At 42.6% G+C, this 20,050-nt stretch overlaps 1 protein-coding gene across 1 annotated transcript in view; it reads left to right on the top strand.

The window, feature by feature from the left end:
* Positions 1-19,534, top strand: part of LOC112259131 (single-minded homolog 2-like) — a 28,532-nt gene extending 8,998 nt beyond the window's left edge. Inside the window, exons 2-11 of the mRNA XM_042327851.1 lie at positions 3,347-3,429; positions 4,175-4,264; positions 10,858-10,966; positions 11,906-11,991; positions 14,176-14,375; positions 15,047-15,153; positions 15,504-15,651; positions 15,841-16,006; positions 16,255-16,678; positions 17,310-19,534. Coding sequence (XP_042183785.1) covers positions 3,347-3,429; positions 4,175-4,264; positions 10,858-10,966; positions 11,906-11,991; positions 14,176-14,375; positions 15,047-15,153; positions 15,504-15,651; positions 15,841-16,006; positions 16,255-16,678; positions 17,310-18,133 — 2,237 coding nt within the window. The 3' untranslated portion in view covers positions 18,134-19,534. The remainder of the gene's footprint in view (positions 1-3,346; positions 3,430-4,174; positions 4,265-10,857; positions 10,967-11,905; positions 11,992-14,175; positions 14,376-15,046; positions 15,154-15,503; positions 15,652-15,840; positions 16,007-16,254; positions 16,679-17,309) is intronic.
* The last annotated feature ends 516 nt before the right edge of the window (positions 19,535-20,050 follow it).

Raw genomic sequence — 20,050 nt, 5'->3', positions numbered from 1 at the left:
GGGAGCAAGACATCCTGGTCCGTGACTGGGCTGGATTTCTTCTTGTAGTCCGTGATTGACTGTAGACCCTGCCACATGCCTCTTGTGTCTGAGCCGTTGAATTGAGATTCTACTTTGTCTCTGTACTGACGCTTAGCTTGTTTGATAGCCTTGCGGAGGAATAGCTGCACTGTTTGTATTCGGTCATGTTACCAGTCACCTTGCCCTGATTAAAAGCAGTGGTTCGCGCTTTCAGTTTCACGCGAATGCTGCCATCAATCCACGGTTTCTGGTTAGGGAATGTTTTAATCGTTGCTATGGGAACGACATCTTCAACGCACGTTCTAATGAACTCGCACACCGAATCAGCGTATTCGGCAATATTGCTATCTGACGCAATACGAAACATATCCCAGTCCACGTGATGGAAGCAGTCTTGGAGTGTGGAGTCAGCTTGGTCGGACCAGCTTTGGACAGACCTCAGCGTGGGAGCCTCTTGTTTTAGTTTCTGTCTGTAGGCAGGGATCAGCAAAATGGAGTCGTGGTCAGCTTTTCCGAAAGGAGGGCGGGGCAGGGCCTTATATGCGTTGCGGAAGTTAGAGTAACAATGATCCAAGGTTTTTCCACCCCTGGTTGCGCAATCGATATGCTGATAAAATTCAGGGAGTCTTGTTTTCAGATTAGCCTTGTTAAAATCCCCAGCTACAATGAATGCAGCCTCCGGATAAATGGATTCCAGTTTGCAAAGAGTCAAATAAAGTTTGTTCAGAGCCATCGATGTGTCTGCTTGGGGGGGGGATATATACGGCTGTGATTATAATCGAAGAGAATTCTCTTGGTAGATAATGCGGTCTACATTTGATTGTGAGGAATTCTAAATCAGGTGAACAGAAGGATTTGAGTTCCTGTATGTTTCTTTCATCACACCATGTCTCGTTAGCCATAAGGCATACGCCCCCGCCCCTCTTCTTACTAGAAAGATGTTTGTTTCTGTTGGCGCGATGCGTGGAGAAACCCGCTGGCTGCACCGCCTCCGATAGAGTCTCTCCAGTGAGCCATGTTTACGTGAAGCAAAGAACGTTACAGTCTCTGATGTCCCTCTGGAATGCTACCCTTGCTCGGATTTCATCAACCTTGTTGTCAAGAGACTGGACATTGGCGAGAAGAATGCTAGGGAGTGGTGCACGATGTGCCCGTCTCCGGAGTCTGACCAGAGTCTGACCAGAAGACTCTTCCCCAGAGTAAGATAAACTCGTGGATACAATTTTTATGTCCCAGCGTGCAGTTTGAAGGAAGTTGCTAACTAGCATTAGCTCAATTGCTAACTAGCGTTAGCGCAATGACTGGACGTATATGGTAACTGCTATCATGCAAGTAGATACCATAGACTTCCAGTCACTGTGCTAACACTAGTTAGCATTGGCTAGCGAAACTACCTATAACGTCCTTCATACAGAATGCAGACATAGAAATGGTATCATCAAAATGAGTTCATCTAACTCTGGGGAAGTAAATAGTGGCCTTCATTTCCATAATACTGAAGTATCCCTTTGTTTAACTTTAGGCTATTTACTGTATTTAAAAAGTTATATATCGAATTGTGTTTGGTTGACAGAGCAACCAAATATCAGCATTTAATAAAGGAGATGTATCTACTCCTTGGATAGTTCCTTCTGAACCAATGGATTAATCTCATTCTTCAACTTTTATTTTTGGTTGAGTTGGAGATGTGAATCCAACATATCATTTCTTAACTTGTCAACAAGTTAATAGGCTATTTATTGTATTGCAAAAGTGATATTGAATTGTGTTTAGTTGTCAATGCAACCAAATATCAACATTTGAAGGAGATGTATCTTCTGCTTGGATAGTTCTATCTGGGCTACTGATTTAGTCTGGCTTTAATTCTAGTTTGTCTACAAATTACTAATTGATATGTTGGATTCACGTCTCCATCTCAACCAAACATATAAGTTAAGAATAAGACTGAATCAAATAAAACTTTAAATTCACTTTAAATAAAGTTTGATTTGATTTAGTCCTATTCTTTAACTTAGATTTTCAGCTGAAATGGAGACGTGAATCCAATATATGAATTATTAGTGATGGAACTATTGAAGCAGAAGATACATCTCCTTCAAACGTTGATATTTGGTTGCGCTGACAACCGAACACAAGTCAACATCACTATATATTGCTAGATTTGATATCAACCAGAGCTTGAAACCCAAGGCCTATTGTATTGTTAATTTTAAGTTAAATTCTGGGTTGTATTGAAACAATAGCTGTTGATGACATTATAAATGCTATATCAGGCTAAATAGCATCATTGAGTGATAAGGTATGGTCACACTTCATTTGCTCTGTTAAACCTACCCTTTGGAATTACTATTTAGTGAATCTATTTAGTTTTTTAAAAGTGGAGCTCTCTTATCAATCATTCTAACAAAAGCACAATAATAGTCAGTAACAAATATCAAAGCTACTGTATGTGGAAGATCTGACGTTGTTTAAAGGTACAAATTCAACATGTTTTATACAAGATTTGTCTATGTTGAAATTTGGTTACCATGATGACAATCTTGTGGTTGAAGTGACACCCTAAAACAACAGTTGATTACTTTTTTGAAATCAATGTATTTTCCAAATGACAAATGACATTGAAACAATGTTTATTCAACCTGTTTGTGCCCAGTAGGTTGTTTGCATGTCCCAGTGTCCAGCATAATAGACAAATAATATCAGAGCAAGTGAGAGTGACTGTAGGAAAAATATATCTTGTTCTTAGTGACATAGGGGATTATGGATGTGGGCATGAGCAAATAATGGGATCTGAGTCAAGCACAAACTAAAATAAAATATTTAAATACAGCAAAAGTACTGCATAAGGGTGTGTTTCTGAAATCTACTCTCATATGTGACATCTCCCATTAGTCCAACCTTATACAGGACTGGTGGACATGTGTGCTTGTAGGATTCTGTGCACTCACTTTGCATCAGCTGCAAATACATACACTACTTTCAACCTATGTGATTTAAAACAAATACACACAACATAATGAGACAGGATGGAGCAGCTTGAAATCCTCTAGTATTACCATGGTTCAATATTTCTCAAACCTTCATGAGCAGCATCTCAAGGGACAGTTGTCGTGATTGATGTCCCCTTTAACGCTGGCTGGTGTCCATCTTTTCATTTGGCGTAGAAGACATTGTGTCATTAAACCGTACCATTGAGATTGCAGTATCTGACCATACCAGTCAAACAATAATGTAAGGCTATATATTGGGTCCTCTTCATAGTGTCCTCTTCTCCTGGAAGCAGCTCGGTAATGTATTCTACACCTATTGTGTGTTTCATCTACAGGGCTGGGGGAGGCCTGGGGCCAACCTACCAGAATCAGCCCTCTGGACAACATGGCAAAAGAACTGGGATCCCATCTACTGCAGGTGGGATATTTTCAACACAGATATATGACCCAATATACACAACACAAATATGTAACACAATATTTCAGTACTATATATACACAATATACAGTACCAGTCAAAGGTTTGGACACACCTACTGATTTAAGGGTTTTTCTTAATTTTTGTATTATTTTCTACATTGTAGAATAATAGTGAAGACATCACAAACTATGAAATAACACATATGGAATCATGTGGTAACCACAAAAGTGTTAAACAAATCAAATTATATTTTATATTTGAGAAAAGTAGCCACCCTTTGCCTTGATGACAGCTTTGCACACTCTTGGCCTTTCCTTCAACAGCTTAAAGGAAAGGCCAAGAGGTTAATGCATTTGAGCCAATCAGTTGTGTTGTGACAAGGTAATGGTGGTATACAGAAGACAGCCTTATTTGTATGGTACTGTATGTATTTAGGACAATTGTAGTGTTCTGAAGAGAAAATGCCATTGATGTTACAATGTTTTTGCTATGGAATTTGTAGGCTTTGCCAAGAATTTGTAGTGGATTTCATGCCATGATTAGAGCCAGATGTGATAGAACAGAGTGTGGTTTTTGAAAGACGACAAAAGAGTAGGCATAAAAGGCACTCTTAAGCATACTCCCATATGCTGATTTATGCACAATGCAATGTCTAATATCTACAATTCTAACTGACCTTCTATGTATGTTATTATCCAAAATGGATGGTATATTTTTGGGTCTAACACGTTTTGTTCCCCAGACTCTGGACGGCTTCGTATTCGTTGTAGCTTCAGACGGCAAAATCATGTACATCTCTGAGACTGCATCAGTCCACCTCGGCCTATCCCAGGTAAGACATCACTCTGCCTCCATTTTGGTCCTGGGCCATTGCGTATGCCACAAGCTTTGTGTCTGCCTCCCTGAACACAACCAAGGTCAACTAAGGGGCATCTGCCTCCTGATATGCCTGTTCAACCATTGATTTGACAGTCAGTACAACAGACTGCAGAATGTTACGCAAAGTTTGCCTAAGTTCACCTAGCACAGATAATTGAGAAGGTATAGAGTGGACACAGAAAATGATCTGTCAGTCTATTCTAGGTGTTGAGTTATTTTCCTTTGTGTTTGGGCCCTGTTCATTTCACAATTTGTAGGCAGTCCACCAACTCTGCCCAAAGAGGGTGAAAACGGGCTTTGGTGATGAAATTTCACTTTACATTTTACCCAGACAAATATGATTCTTCATGTTCTGAATCTATCAGTGGGGTCCTTCTCTAAAATATCATTACCAATCCAAAAAGTCGGATTCCGTAACCTAATACATCCGATAAGAAGCACCAAGCTCTGTTGACAGAGTGGTGCCACTTCTCGCAGTCACTTTTGAGGATTTTCATTGTTGTGGTGGTCTTCTGCAAAAAAGCGAAATGAACATGGTAGGAGCTGAAAATAAAACGCTTGCGGTACGCTCAGTGCTCTGTTAATATCTCACAGAGATATGCTTGTTTTTCTGATACGTTTTTACAAAATAACAGGAATTTTGCATTAATATGAAAAGTGTATACTAAAATATGAAAACAATACATGTCATATCTCAAAATCAATATCTATCTTACCTCTATATTGTTTTATGTTCTCTGTATAATAATAAAGATGACGAGTTCAACCATGAGCCTGTTAGTTTGCCTTAATTCTCACACAGCATCCAGCCTAGCTGACACAATGTTATTTTCCAGATTTTTGTCCACTTTTATTCTTTGGCCTCCATTGATTTAGTCACCCTGATCTTGGCCACCCTACAAGGGTAAAAACCTCAATAACTTTTGAACAGATTATGATAGAGAAATTTGGTGTGGACCATCAGTTTTTCTTAGCGGAGTATCTACACAATTATACTGAACAAAAATATAAACGCAACATGTAAAGTGTTGGTCCCATGTTTCATGAACTTAAATAAAAGATCCCAGAAATTGTCCATACGCACAAAAAGCTTATTTCTCTCAATTTTTCTGCACAAATGTGTATACATCCCTGTTAGTGACCTTTCTCCTTTACCAAGATAATCCATCCACCTGACAGGTGTGGCCTATCAAGAATCTGATTAAACAGCACGATCATTACACAGGTGCACCTTGTGCTGAGGACAATAAAAGGCCACTCTAAAATATGCAGTTTGTCACACAACACAAAGCCACAGATGTCTCAAGTTTTGAGGACGATTTTACCCGCTTCAGCACTCAGTGGTCCCGTTCTGTGAGCTTATGTGGCCTACCACTTTGTGGCTGAGCCATTGTTGCTCCTAGACGTTTCCACTTCACAATAACAGCTGACAAACTGCTTGTTGGAAAGGTGGCATCCTATGACGATGCCACTTTGAAAGTCACTGAGCTTTTCAGTAAGGCCATTCAATGTTTGTCTATGGAGATTTTTTACACCTGTCAGCAACGGGTGTGGCTGAAATAGCCGAATCCGCTAATTTGAAGGGGTGTCCACATACTTTTGTATGTGTATTTGTATACTGTATTTTATTCTGTTTACCCTGCCTTAACTGAGGTCCAGGCAGTTTGACTGAGAAGCAATGTATCATTGCTGGTTTGGCTTATATATATATTCCATTAGGACAGTGTGATCAGCATTCTTTGCTGCTTGACATGCACACTTCATCAGTATTGGTGTTCCCCCAGAGAGAGATGCTCTGTCTATCTAACCCAGTCTCCACACGTGGACTCCCACTGAATCATCTCATTATTCACACGCGGTGACTGAGAATAGCGAAATGGAGTCAGCGACAGCCTCCCTCAAAGCAGAGGTTTTCCCTTAAAGTACCGTCTCTGATGTGTTATACTCTTGGCCTCCACTTTCAGCATACCGTCATTCTATCTGGTTCACTTTCCAAAAGGGTGGAACATAGACATTTGGGGGTGCCCTAGAAGTAGTGGTCCTGACCAAAACAACTATTTTCGGAATCAGTTTTTTAAAATGGAGGTGCCCACATTGATTTTAGTTGAGCTACTTACAGTATAGGGTTATTCTGCTTACAAAAGTGGCCAGAACCTAAAGTATGGAACCGCTGTCATCCTAACACTGCACTCATGTAAAGAGATTGTGTACTGAGCTGTGGATAGCAAACAGAAATGCTGATGTCTTGAATGTACCTCCCCTAAGAAAACTTGGACAGACACATTGACGGCTGTGCTCAGAAAGCATTCGAGAGAACAGGGGGGCTGAGCAACAGCAATAACTCAATCCAATAAAAACAGCCCAACCACCCACTCTGAATGTAGCACTCTTGCACACAGACCTGATGTAAATTATGCTTGTGCACACCTGTGTACGCTGTCAAGCTTATTCAAATGGACCATCCATTGTTGTTGATATCTTGTGTGTGTGTGTGTGTGTGTGTGTGTGTGTGTGTGTGTGTGTGGAGTGTCAGTGTAGTATGTGTGAGTGTGTGGGTAGAGTTCAGTGAGTGTGCAGGGCCAGTGCAAGTCAGTGTCAGTGTGTGTGTGTGTGTGTGTGTGTGTGTGTGTGTGTGTGTGTGTGTGTGTGTGTGTGTTTTAGTGGGCTAAGATTAGTGTCATTTTAAAATGAACTGTGAAAGACAAAACAGTATGTTGAGAATGCCTCTGTTGAAACACTGAGGTTAACCCATCTTCCATTGTAAAATCTAGATGCCTGTTAAGTATCAGTAACCCACATATCTTAACTTACATTGGTGCTTTTACCCACCAGTGGCGGTCAGTGCCGTTTAAGATGAGGTCCGATTTTTTTTTTCATGACCATGGCCTTATTTCTCTTACATCATATTGTATGGCTCTCATTCACATTCCATTCACCCAGTTCAATGTAACAGCGATAGGTTTAGGCTACTACATGATACTCAAATGTTCCATATACCCATCATAATGTTGCTAAAACCTAGCCTATGAAGGAAAGTTTACAACCTCGGGACACACAGGTCGAGAAACAAATTTGAGGTGACAGACAGTGAGACATGGACAGACAGTGACATTCAATACCGTTTTGCACAATCTTGCCTGCAGTTGCAAACAAGAGTTTATATTGGACAAATTCAGGTATGTTTAGCCCTGTTTTGTTCCGTTTGCTTCCATTTAAGAAATGTTTTCCAACAGAATCAGCGGAATGAATACACCCCTGATCACTTGTAAACACAATTCACTTTCGTAGCAGCCACGTTGTATTCCTTCTCACATCTATGCGCTCTCCTCTCACCTCTTCCCTTCACTTGTGAACTTCAATGCACAACACATCAGCTGAATGTGACCAGGCAAAAAAAACTTTCCAAGCCAAACTGCTACGCACAGCCTACATCGTTGTCACCATATTAGCTAAAGTAAAGTTATAGTCAGCATAGCTAATAGCACTAACGTGTTAGTAAACCCACTACAATCATGCAGTAATGTTACAGTGTACAGTCAGTAAGCAGTTACATTGATGGGCCCCGGTGGTAATAAATTAGTAATACCAAAAGCTTACCTTGACTTGACTTGGAAGAGTTCCAGTGTCATGTTGGGAAAGTCATAGCCAGCTAGCTAACATAGCATCCCTCTGTTTGAGCAGGGTGTTTCAGTAGGCTAAATTAACTAGCTGCATTTGCTAGCTAAGTAAGTGAAACTGAAAGTGAAAAAAAGTACGAAATCTATATTTCTGTCTTGCTTCTCCTTCATTTTGGAAGATATTAATTTGTTCAAAACTGTTCAACTATTGTCTTTCTCTCTCTTTGAGTCAACTACTCACCACATTTTATACACTGCAGTGCTAGCTAGCTGTAGCTTATGCTTTCAGTACTAGATTAATTCTCTGATCCTTTGATTGGTTGGACATCATGTCAGTTCATGCTGCAGTTCATGCTGATTGTCACTTTCGTCGTATTGAGGAGACCAAGGCGCAGCGTGATATGAATACATACTTCCTTTAATAAAGAAAGAACACTAAACAAACTAACAAAATAACAAAACTAACGTGACGCTATATAAACCGAATGCTGACAGGCAACGACACGTAGACAATAACCCACAAAACCAAAATGGAAGATGGCAACCTAAATAGGATCCCCAATCAGAGACAACGATAAACAGCTGCCTCTGATTGGGAACTAATTCAGGCCACCATAGACCTACAATAAACCTGGAGTAACAAACACCCATAGATATACAAAAAACCCTAGACAGGGCAAACAAGTATACCCACCCTCGTCACACCCTGACCTGACCAAAATAATACATAAAACATAGAAAACTAAGGTCAGGGCGTGACACTGATAGGCTGGAGGACGTCCTCTGGAAGTTATCATAATTACTGTGTCTATGGAAGGGGGTGAGAAACAAGCGCCTCCTAGGTTTTGTGTTGAAGTCAATGTACCCAGAGGAGGATGGAAGCCAGCTGTCCTCCGGCTACACCATTGTGCCACCCGAAATAATGCTGTTGAGGCTACTGTAGACCTTCTTTGCAAAATAGTGTGTTTTAATCAATTATTTATGATGTGATTAAATTGAGTATAGTTTTATCTAAAAAGGATAGCTTTTTACATTTTTACAATAAAACATTTTATGAAATTCACTGAGGAGGATGGTCCTCCCCTTTCTCCTCTGAGGAGCCTCCACTGTTACACACATATTTCACTTGTTGCTCCTGAACACCATTTCTGTGACACCAAAAAGCAGAGCAGTCCTCTATGCTCAGTCCCAATGCTCTCTCACTACAAAGCATGGATTACCCGAGCCTAACTGAAGAAACCAATTTGTTGTTGAAGTGGGGAGCAGTGACCCGCTCGCTGAGTGACCCAGCCCCCAAATTTAAGAGGTAAAATAGATCAGAGAGGAGCCTAGATGGTGTTCTGTGTTCTCATGCAAATGATTGGTTCTTTCATAAATTAACCCGAGTGATTCCTGACAATCATCCGCCTTTGAGGCGGAGCTGAAAGTGATGCAGAGATTGATTTTTGTCCCCTTCCTCACTTCCAACACACACACATATGCATGTACGCATGCAGGCACAGGCATTCACACACACACACACACACACAGACTCACATGTACGCACGCGAGCACACACATGTACGCACGCGTGCACACACAAACACACACACAGAAAGTCAGTGTCCCCCTTCAATAGGCATTTCTCTTTGATAATGTAATCCCTTGTAATGACAGAGTATCATCCTGCTAAATGATCAAAAGACCTCAAAACACCATTCAGAAAGACTCTGTCTTCTTCACTGTTGTTTTAAGATGGAACCAGAGAAGAAGGCAGACATTTTACGTGCCCCCAACCGATTTTGTTTTCTTGTTTGTTTGTTTGCGTTGTTTATAACTTTTTTTTCTTATTCTTATCCATAATTTTAAAAAACTGTGTTGTTGGTTAGTTAGGAGCTCGTAAGTAAGCATTTCACTGTAACCTGTTGTATTCGGCGCATGTGACTAATAACATTTGATTTGATTTGTTAGGGGTGACATGTCACTGAAGAAATGATATGCTGGTCTCTAACGTATATAATGCAACTTGTAATTTTCTCAAATTTCAGGCTGATAAAACTTGATGAGATGTGATTAACCAGTGCCTCCCACATTGACTCTGTACCGGTACCCCCTGTATATAGCCTCCACATTGACTCTGTACTGGTACCCCCTGTATATAGCCTCCACATTGACTCTGTACCAGTACCCCATGTATATAGCCTCCACATTGACTCTGTACCGGTACTCCCTGTATATAGCCTCCACATTGACTCTGTACCGGTACTCTCTGTATATAGCCTCCACATGGACTCTGTACCGGTACCCCCTGTATATAGCCTCCACATTGACTCTGTACCGGTACCCCCTGTATATAGCCTCCACATTGACTCTGTACCGGTACCCCCTGTATATAGCCTCCACATTGACTCTGTACCAGTACCCCCTGTATATAGCCTCCACATTGACTCTGTACCGGTACCCCTGTATATAGCCTCCACATTGACTCTGTACCGGTACCCCCTGTATATAGCCTCCACATTGACTCTGTACCGGTACCCCCTGTATATAGCCTCCACATTGACTCTGTACCGGTACCCCCTGTATGTAACCTCCACATTGACTCTGTGCCGGTACCCCCTGTATATAGCCTCCACATTGACTCTGTACCGGTACCCCCTGTATATAGCCTCCACATTGACTCTGTACCGGTACCCCCTGTATATAGCCTCCACATTGACTCAGTACTGGTACCCCCTGTATATAGCCTCGCTATTGTTATTTTACTGCTGCCGTTTAATTATTTGTTATTTTATTTTCTATTTTTTATACATCTATTTTTTACTTAACACTTATTTTTCTTAAAACCTCTTAAGCATGGTTCGTTTAGGGCCTGTAAGTAAGCATTTCACCTGTTGTATTCGGCTCATGTGACAAATAACATTTGATTTGATTGATTTGTTTCTGTCAGGTGGAGCTGACGGGCAACAGTATATTTGAGTACATCCACCAATCAGACCATGATGAGATGACGGCCGTGCTCAGCGCCCATCAGCCCCTCCACCATCACTTCCTGCAAGGTGCCTAACATGCTAGATTCATTCACTCTCCTTTTCTATTTTCTCTTTCTCCTTTTTTCTTCCTCTCTTTCTGTCTTTCTTATTCTTTCTCTTTCTCCGTCTCTGTCTTTCTTTCCATTTCCTTTCCCTTTCTACTTCTGTCTCTCTCTCTCTGAACCAAGTCAGTTGATCACGATTTTCCCTCATGCAAAATATACTCAACTCTCTGTACGTTTCTAAGTAACAGTGTTGCTACTTCAATGAGGTCTACCTCTACCGTAAGAAGGAAGGCAACTATAACAACATAGTACTTGTGTACAAAGTACAATGTGTAGCACCATGATGCATAATACAAGATAATACTCAGGCAGCCTCTCTCTCTCTCTCTCTCTCTCAGAGCAGCAGGCAGGTTTCCATTATCTTAGTCTAGGAGCAGCATCTTAAGTCTTATGTGATAACAGCACTCGACATTCTGTGGAGTACCATCTTTGGGGGAGTTTAATAAGACCCCCCCACACACACACACACACACACACACATACACACACACACACACACACACACACACACACACACACACACACACACACACACACACACACACACACACACACACACACACACACACACACGAACACACACTTAGGCTAGCCACATCTACATTTGCTGCTTTATTTGGTATTGGTATTTGATTAGGATCCCCATTAGCTGTTTGCGAAAGCAGCAGCTACTCTTCCTGGGGTCCACACAAAACATGACATAATACAGAATATTAATAGACAAGAACAGCTCAAGGACATTTAACCAGGGTTTGTGTGTGTGACTGTGGTGGTGAAATGTTTTTATTTTGTCTATGTCTCCTCTCTCTGTCTGTGTCTGTCTGTCTGTCTGTGTGTGTGTGTGTGTGTGTGTGTGTGTGTGTGTGTGTGTGTGTGTGTGTGTGTGTGTGTGTGTTTACAGAGTACGAAATTGAGCGCTCTTTTTTCCTGAGGATGAAGTGTGTATTGGCCAAGCGTAATGCAGGACTGACGTGTGGAGGATATAAGGTACTACTATAATGAAATTAAATATTTGAAATCACATTTCCTAGTTACTGTATTCCATGATAATCTGCGTCTCTGGAAGTAGTAAACATGAATATCAATATAAGAGAGAAATATAAGAGAGTAACTAATTCAAATTAAACACCTACAATTGAAATGTGTCAGTTCAAAACAAATATTTCTTCTTTCTTCTATTTTGAGATTAAAATGTTGTTGTTCAATTGAGGCTATAATGTTATTATAGTGTTATTACAGTGTTAACAGGTTATTTGAAACTGCATATTGTTTGTCTGAGAGTCTCGGCAGCTGCAGCATTTCCACTTGACTCACTCAAATCTCCAACAACAACTACCTCTTCTAAAACCCTCCTTTCTGGATGCAACGGCAATATTCTTCACTCCCTACTTCTTCCCCACGTCCCCTATAATATACATCCCCTAGCAGATTGCAATTGAGATCTGTTGTAAATTTACAGTTGAAGTCGGAAGTTTACATACACTTTAGCCAAATATATTTAAAATCAGTTTCACAATTCCTGACATTTAATCAGAGTAAAAATGCCCTCTTAGGTCAGTCAGTTAGGATCACCACTTTATTTTAAGGATGTGAAATGTCAGAATAATAGTAGAGAGAATAATTTATTTCAGCTTTTATTTCTTTCATCACATTCCCAGTGGGTCAGAAGTTTACATACACTCAATTAGTATTTGATAGCATTGCCTTTCAATTGTTTAACTTGGGTCAAACGTTTTGGGTAGCCTTCCATAAGCTTCCCACAATAAGTTGGATGAATTTTTGCCCATTCCACCTGACAGAGATGGTGTAACTGAATCAGGTTTGTAGGCCTCCTTGCTCGCACAATCTTTTTCAGTTCTGCCCACAAATGTTCTATGGGATTGAGGTCAGGGCTTTGTGATGGCCACTCCAATACCTTGACTTTGTTGTCCTTAAGCAATTTCAAACAGTTATATTTTTGTTTCATCAGGCCAGAGAACATTTCTCCAAAAGTACAATCTTTGTCCCCATGTGCAGTTGCAAACCTTTGTCTGGCTTTTTTATGGCGGTTTTGGAGCAGTGGCTTCTTCCTTGCTGAGCGGCCTTTCAGGTTATGTCGAGATAGGACTTGTTTTACTGTGGATATAGGTACTTTTGTACCTGTTTCCTCCAGCATCTTCACAAGGTCCTTTGCTGTTGTTCTGGGATTGGTTTTAACTTTTCACACCAAAGTACGTGGTGCCTTCAGGGGTTTGGAAATTGCTCCCAAGGATGAACCAGTCTTATGGAGGTCTACAATGTTTTTTTCTGAGGTCTTGGCTGATTTCTTTAGATTTTCCCATGATGACAAGCAAAGAGGCACTGAGTTTGATGGTAGGCCTTGAAATACATCCACAGGTACACCTCCAATTGACTCAAATGATGTCAATGAGCCTATCAGAAGCTTCTAAAACCATGACATAATTTTCTGGAATTTTCCAAGCTGTTTAAATGCACAGTCAACTTAGTGTTTGTAAACCTCTGACCGACTGGAATTGTGATACAGTGAATTATAAGTGAAATAATCTGTCTGTAAACAATTGTTGGAAAAATTACTTGTGTCATGCACTAAGTAGATGTCCTAACCGACTTGCCAAAACTATAGTTTGTTAACAAGAAATTTGTGGTGGTTGAAAAGCGAGTTTTAATGACTCCAACCTAAGTGTATGTAATCTTCCGACTTCAACTGTACATTGCCAATAAACAAGCCGTTTATGTTAAGTAGTAGAATAAATCATCTGTGTGAACTCGGCGGCCGCTACTGAATGGCCGGACAAGTATAGGTTAACAGGAAGTGAGGAAGATAAATAGAGCCATTAGCATCTAGGCACGTGGCTGTTCCAGGGAGGGAGGGCTGGAGTGGAGCAGTGGAGGAGGGGGGAGTGGAGAGGGGCACTTAGTGGGGTGCAGGCTGAGTTTGAGCCTGCTCTTGCTTTCATGGAGTTAGTGAGAGCAAGTTTGCTGCATTACCAACAATGTTGTATCTCAATCTACCGCATCTAACTCTCTGCTCCACCTAAATGTGGACACAAAACCACATTCTGGACACAGAAGGCAAGGTGTAAAGCCTCTATGTCTAGCTATATCTATGTCTGTATCTGTATCTATCTCTATATTGCTGTGTAAAGCCCCTCTCATCTCTCTGCTCCGCAGGTGATCCACTGCAGTGGGTATTTGAAGATCCGTCAGTACGTGATGGACATGGCGCTGTTTGACTCGTGCTATCAGATCGTGGGTCTGGTGGCGGTGGGCCACTCCCTGCCTCCCAGTGGTATCACAGAGATCAAGCTCCATAGTAACATGTTCATGTTCAGGGCCAGCCTGGACCTCAAGCTCATCTTCCTGGACTCTAGGTATGGGAGTGAGTGGGCAGCAGCTACGCTTCCTGGGGTCCTGCGAAATTAAGGCAGTTTATACAGTCTCTTATGGCATGTCTTGTGGGGTATGCATGGGTGTCCGAGCTGTGTGCCAGTAGTTCAAACAGACAGCCCAGTGCATTCAACATGTCAATACCTCTCACAAATAAAAGTAGTGATGAAGTCAATCTCTCCTCCACTTTGAGCCAGAAGAGATTGATATGCACATTATTAATATTAGCTCTCTGTGTACATCCAAGGGCCAGCCGTGCTGCCCTGTTCTGAGCCAATTGCAATTTTCCTAAGTCCCTCTTTGTAGCACCTGACCACACGACTGAACAGTAGTCCAGGTGCGAAAAAACTATGGCCTGTAGGACCTGCCTTGTTGATAGTGCTGTTAAGAAGGTAGAGCAGAGCTTTATTATGGACAGACCTCTCCCGTTTTAGCTACTGTTGTATTAATATGAGGGAGGGAGGGAGGGAGGGAGGGAGGGAGGGAGGGAGGGAGGGAGGGAGGGAGGGAGGGAGGGAGGGAGGGAGGGGAAAAAACATACCCTATGTAAAATGAGACAGAAAAATATAATTAAAATAGAAAACAAACACAACAAAGGATGTGAACGTCATGATTTAAAATGTTTTGCTTTTGACTCCTGAACTCTGGATTCAAGGGTGGCTGAGTTGACGGGACACGAACCCCAGGACCTGATCGAGAAGACACTATACCACCACGTGCACGGCTGTGACGCATTCCATCTACGCTTCGCTCACCACCTCTGTGAGTCAGTCCCCCTCTGTGGCCACATTGTGACACTTCTAACTAAACAACCCACACTCTCCTTGAGAGGGTTAGGGTTTCTGTAAGTGGCAACTGTGGAGTTTCTCACAGAATACGCATGCAGGTTTAAGAGGAAAATAAAAATGATACAGTATTCATGACTCAAGGTATTCATGAGTATGTCAATGGAACTGAGCCTTTTGCAGTCTATCTCTCCCAAGCATTCTGTCTGCATTCTATAGCTATGTGCACTTCTCTTTCTCTCCCTCAGTCTTTTACCCAGGCACAGTGCAGTCTGGGATTTGATCTCTCACCCCCATCTTTCTCTCTCACCCCTCCCTCTTCTGCAGTGTTGGTGAAAGGGCAGGTCACCACTAAGTACTACCGTATGTTGTCCAAGCACGGGGGCTGGGTGTGGGTGCAGAGCTACGCCACCATCGTCCACAACAGCCGCTCCTCCAGACCCCACTGCATCGTCAGCGTCAACTATGTTCTCACGTGAGTCAACACTTTCACCTTTCGACCTGAGTGGTGCTGTGACAGGTGAATCATGTCCTAAAAAAAACGTCCATTTAATAGTCTTGGACATTTTGGGGAAGAAAGTCTGGGTTTGTAAGGTGGTGCACCCGGTGTGTGTGTTATGCTAATCCAAGCTGTTCTGTGCTGTATGTATATGTCTCGCCACAGGGACGTAGAGTATAAAGATATGCAGCTGTCTCAGGAGCAGAGTCGAGCGGCCAAATCCAGCTTGGTCTTTAAGAGTGGCCCGGCCTCCTCTCAGGACCCCCGCAAACAACATAAGGCCAAAGCAGTCAAGATCAAGAGCAAACTCAAAACAGCCCCCTACCCTCAGGTACTACTGCTCCTCACACCGAGTTACTAATACTGTTCAAATGCACATACAGTAGCCGATATTATGATGAATTGCTTTTGCCAGTTTGGAAAAAGAGGAGACACTATTCACAATCAGTAACTTTCCTCTTGAAAAGGAAAATATAACAAAGTGACTTGATTCTTTGTCATAGCTCAACAAATCATTGCCTGTCTTGATAGAAAATAACAACACCAACATAACCTGCTGTCTATTACCTCCACCTCCAGCCCAACATCACCTACCATCCAGACAAGCTGGACTGCTCCCCCCAAGGAGAGGCCTGGAAGGAGAGCCCCCTGTACACCCTGACCCCCTGCCAGGGGCAGAGCTCTGGCCCCTCTGGAGGCCCAGAAGCTGAAGAGGTCCTGTTTAGCATCAGCGCCCCGTATGGCCTCTCCTTCCCCAACCCATATGGGCACCTACCCCACACGGACTCCCAGAGAAGGGTACGACCCACTCAGGGTTCCTCTTCCGCCTCGCCCTCCCCGGCTTCCCCCAGCCTGGCCGCCCGGCAGCTGCTCAGCTCCCTGCAGGATCGAGGGGGCGAGGAGCGCTGGAGCTGTGCCAACGCCAAAAGCCATCCCGGTCACGCCCCGAGGCGCTCTGTTGCATCGTGTGCCATCACCACTGCCACTGCAGCAGCGTATTCCGGTATGGCTCTTGCTCAAAAGCATGGGGAAAGGCAGGCTCCCAATCAGTGCTGAGGAACGCAGAGCTCTTTCCACAAGCTTTTAAATGCACCACTAACTGATATAATCAGTTTACACTAGCAATGCTACATTTAACCAGAAATGGTACACTGTAACTGAAAACTGTAATTGATACAGAAATTTGGGGTATTATCAACAGTCAAATACTGAGAAACATTTTACTGCAGCATACTGTAAATGAGGGTGCATCCTGGGAACATTTGTGGGCGGGGAATGAATTGCTATATTTCAAATGATACTGTAATTCAGTCTCACAGAATACAGTACCGTATTTTTTGAGCGCCAAAAACCTTTTGACCACTAGTGGATGCATGGTATTATTGTTTCTGGCTCATTAACATATTTTGAGACGTGCCTTGTAAGAGGTTATATTTGTTGCACCATTACTGAAAGTGCTGTACCAATTGAATTGCTATGTGGTAGTAGTGCCCCATCATTTAAAAATGTATAAAGGACAGATTGGTGTGGCAGCAAGTCTTAAACCAGCGACTTACCAAACTTCTAGAGGTGTCTGGCTATAGCCTCTATAGCATTTTAGTCTGAATCTCATGGAGCATTTCATTTCTTCACAGGCCCTACAGCGAGCAGGGGGTACCCCCCCAGCGAACCCCTCCATGGCGTCCTCTCCAGCTGTGCGACCCTGCGCCCTATCCGCAGGTACAAGGAAGAGCCCTACGAGCATCACACACTTGGCCAGAGGAAGACCACAGAGGACCGCCTGCCCTCCCAGTCACAGGCCACGAAAGAGGACAGCAAGCTGCCGTTCAACCGAGACCCCCTCCACAAGGTCTCAGAGGGAGGTGGTTGCATAGTAGGGGAGAAGCCTTTGTCCTGTCCTCTGCTGAGTAGCTCTGTGCTGGAGAAGGCGAGCTATAAGCAGTCCGGGTCTCTCCACGGCCTGGGCCAGCCCTTCCCCATGCAGGTGGTGCTGGAGCAGCACAGGAGGCTGTGTATGATGGAGTCCCCCTACAGCCACAGTGCCACTGGCCCCTTGGAGCACACGGACAGCAATTGGGAGCGGAGGACCCCCAAGCTGCTGGAGCCTGAGGCGGGGGAGAGGAGGATGTGGATGGGGGTTGGAGTTGAAGTTGGGGTTGGGATGGGGGTGGGAGTTGAAGTTGGGGTTGGGATGGGGGTGGGAGTTGGGGCAGGCCTGCCGGCCCAGGCTCCGTACATGTCTTTGAACCTCCACCACGTCTTGGCCAAACACAGCTCCTTCCAGGCCCCGCCCTACGCTGCCCTCGGCCATTTGTCGGACAGCTACAGTTACCGTGGTGATGAAATGGGTTCTTATGGCTACAAGAACCAAAGCCCCGCCTCTGGCTCCTCCCCTGAGACCCACAGGGAGATCCCTCATTACATCGGCACGTCCGTCATCATCACCAATGAGAGGTGACACGGCCTGGGATTGAAGGTCAAGAAGGGACAGACACTCTTAGACTTCAGCCTTTTTGGTCAGAAACAGACCATGACCAAAAGCTGTATCAGTGACTATTTTACTGTGTCAGACATAAGTCGAGTCACTTTCTGGGGACCCCCATTTCTGTTTTTCCCGATGCTTTCTACACAGATAAACCAACGTCAGACTTCTGTAAGGAGCAGCCAGGAATTTCAGGTTTCTTGAATACATTATATTTTTGGCATACAGTTTAGCCAATAGCATATGTAATGCATTGCCACATTCTAGTTCAAAGCCATTTCTTTTGATAAGACCTCAATCACCTTTGAGCCATACAGTACATCATTTGAGGTACAAATTGCCTGTGAAGAATACACCCCTCTAATGTTGTAACTCATAGAGGTACCTATCCTACAGACCTGAACAAGAAGAGACTATAGAATGTAGCATGAGTTCAACCCAATTCGCAAGCTAGTTCAAGTGCAAACTGTTTCCAATGCTCGTATAAATTATGCCAACAGAAAAATTACAGTTGCAAAAGTATTGAACGTGGACAATGTCTTGCACACAGTAATGAGGGAAAATATCATTCATCCTCTTTTGAAGTTGGAATTAATTTGGTATATTCTACCCATGGCAGAGATTGGAAAGTAATGTGTTTATTTATTATTGTGCAACACATGCAGCTTGCTTATTTATGAAGGAAACTAGGGTCTAACAAGTATAATGAAAAAAAAAATACTGCATTGGGGGAAATGAAATGAAATAAAACAAGGTAGTTTGCTTTCATTCTGAATAAACAATTCAAATGAAATGTCATGCCAGACAGTCATTGTCCATTTCTATTTTCAGCTCTTCTTTATTCCTCAGAATGCATTGTGAATATCATCTGGTTATTGAAGAGGTCTGTGGTCATTGCTATGATATCAATCACGTCAAATGTCCAAATATGGAGCACTTTTATATAATAGTTACATATAACCTTCTTACTTTCTTTCTATGAGGTCATCTTGAAGTACACCTTACGTCCGTTCTCCTGCCTGTATCCCATCAACCTGGTAAAATGGGACATACAAATATATGTATGTGGGAGTGTGTAACTGTCCATCCACTGTGGTCTTCTGTATCCATACACCACTCCACATTCCCCTTAGGACACATATAGACAGTCAGGGAGTTATTTGGACAAGCCCGTCACACATCCAGGGGTTCACATCTACACAGTCCGATGACAGCCAAGGACCACTGGAGACACTCCATGTTAACACCTAAACTCAAACACAAATCAGCAGAAGCTCTGAAAGTACTAGGCACTTCCATAAAAACGGTATTATTCTCATATCAGTGTTATGTACAGTATATCAACAATGGTCCCATTTATTTCTAAAGCAACCTAAAAGAGCCACAGTGTAATTTGTGCTTTATGAATTTCAGAGGTCAGAAAATGTACAATGTAACACCAAATAAACATTATAGGTAACCACTGGGTATTTGCATGTTTCAAATAGAGCATAAAAACATTCAAATACAATAATGCACCTTTCACCAGTTTTCAAAGCCTCTTCAAAGTTTATGTAAATACTGTATGTCCACTCCATATGCTTGTTTTCCCTGCTAGTCTTTTACGTTTCATCACGATGGGATATGAAGTCAGTCAACCATTCCCTATCTAACCAGTACATATGTCAGAATGTTGTCAAACAAAGTTCAGCAAACATATCAGCTCTCAACCATTATTTTCTCAATCTTACATCCTTCACTTCATTCTGTTTTCTATAACTCAAAGAATAGAGTTAGCGTAAACGTAGAAGCCAAGGATTCCCATCTAACTACCCTTTAAAACAACAATGTCTAGATTTCCTTGAAGAAAAGCTGATATTTGAAGGTGAGCCAAAGGGCTCTGCTGTCTCTCTG

Source organism: Oncorhynchus tshawytscha, linkage group LG09, assembly GCF_018296145.1.
Source record: "Oncorhynchus tshawytscha isolate Ot180627B linkage group LG09, Otsh_v2.0, whole genome shotgun sequence".
NCBI lineage: Eukaryota > Metazoa > Chordata > Actinopteri > Salmoniformes > Salmonidae > Oncorhynchus > Oncorhynchus tshawytscha.
Note: the sequence above shows the minus strand (reverse complement) of the source record. Positions and strands in the feature narration are given on the sequence as shown.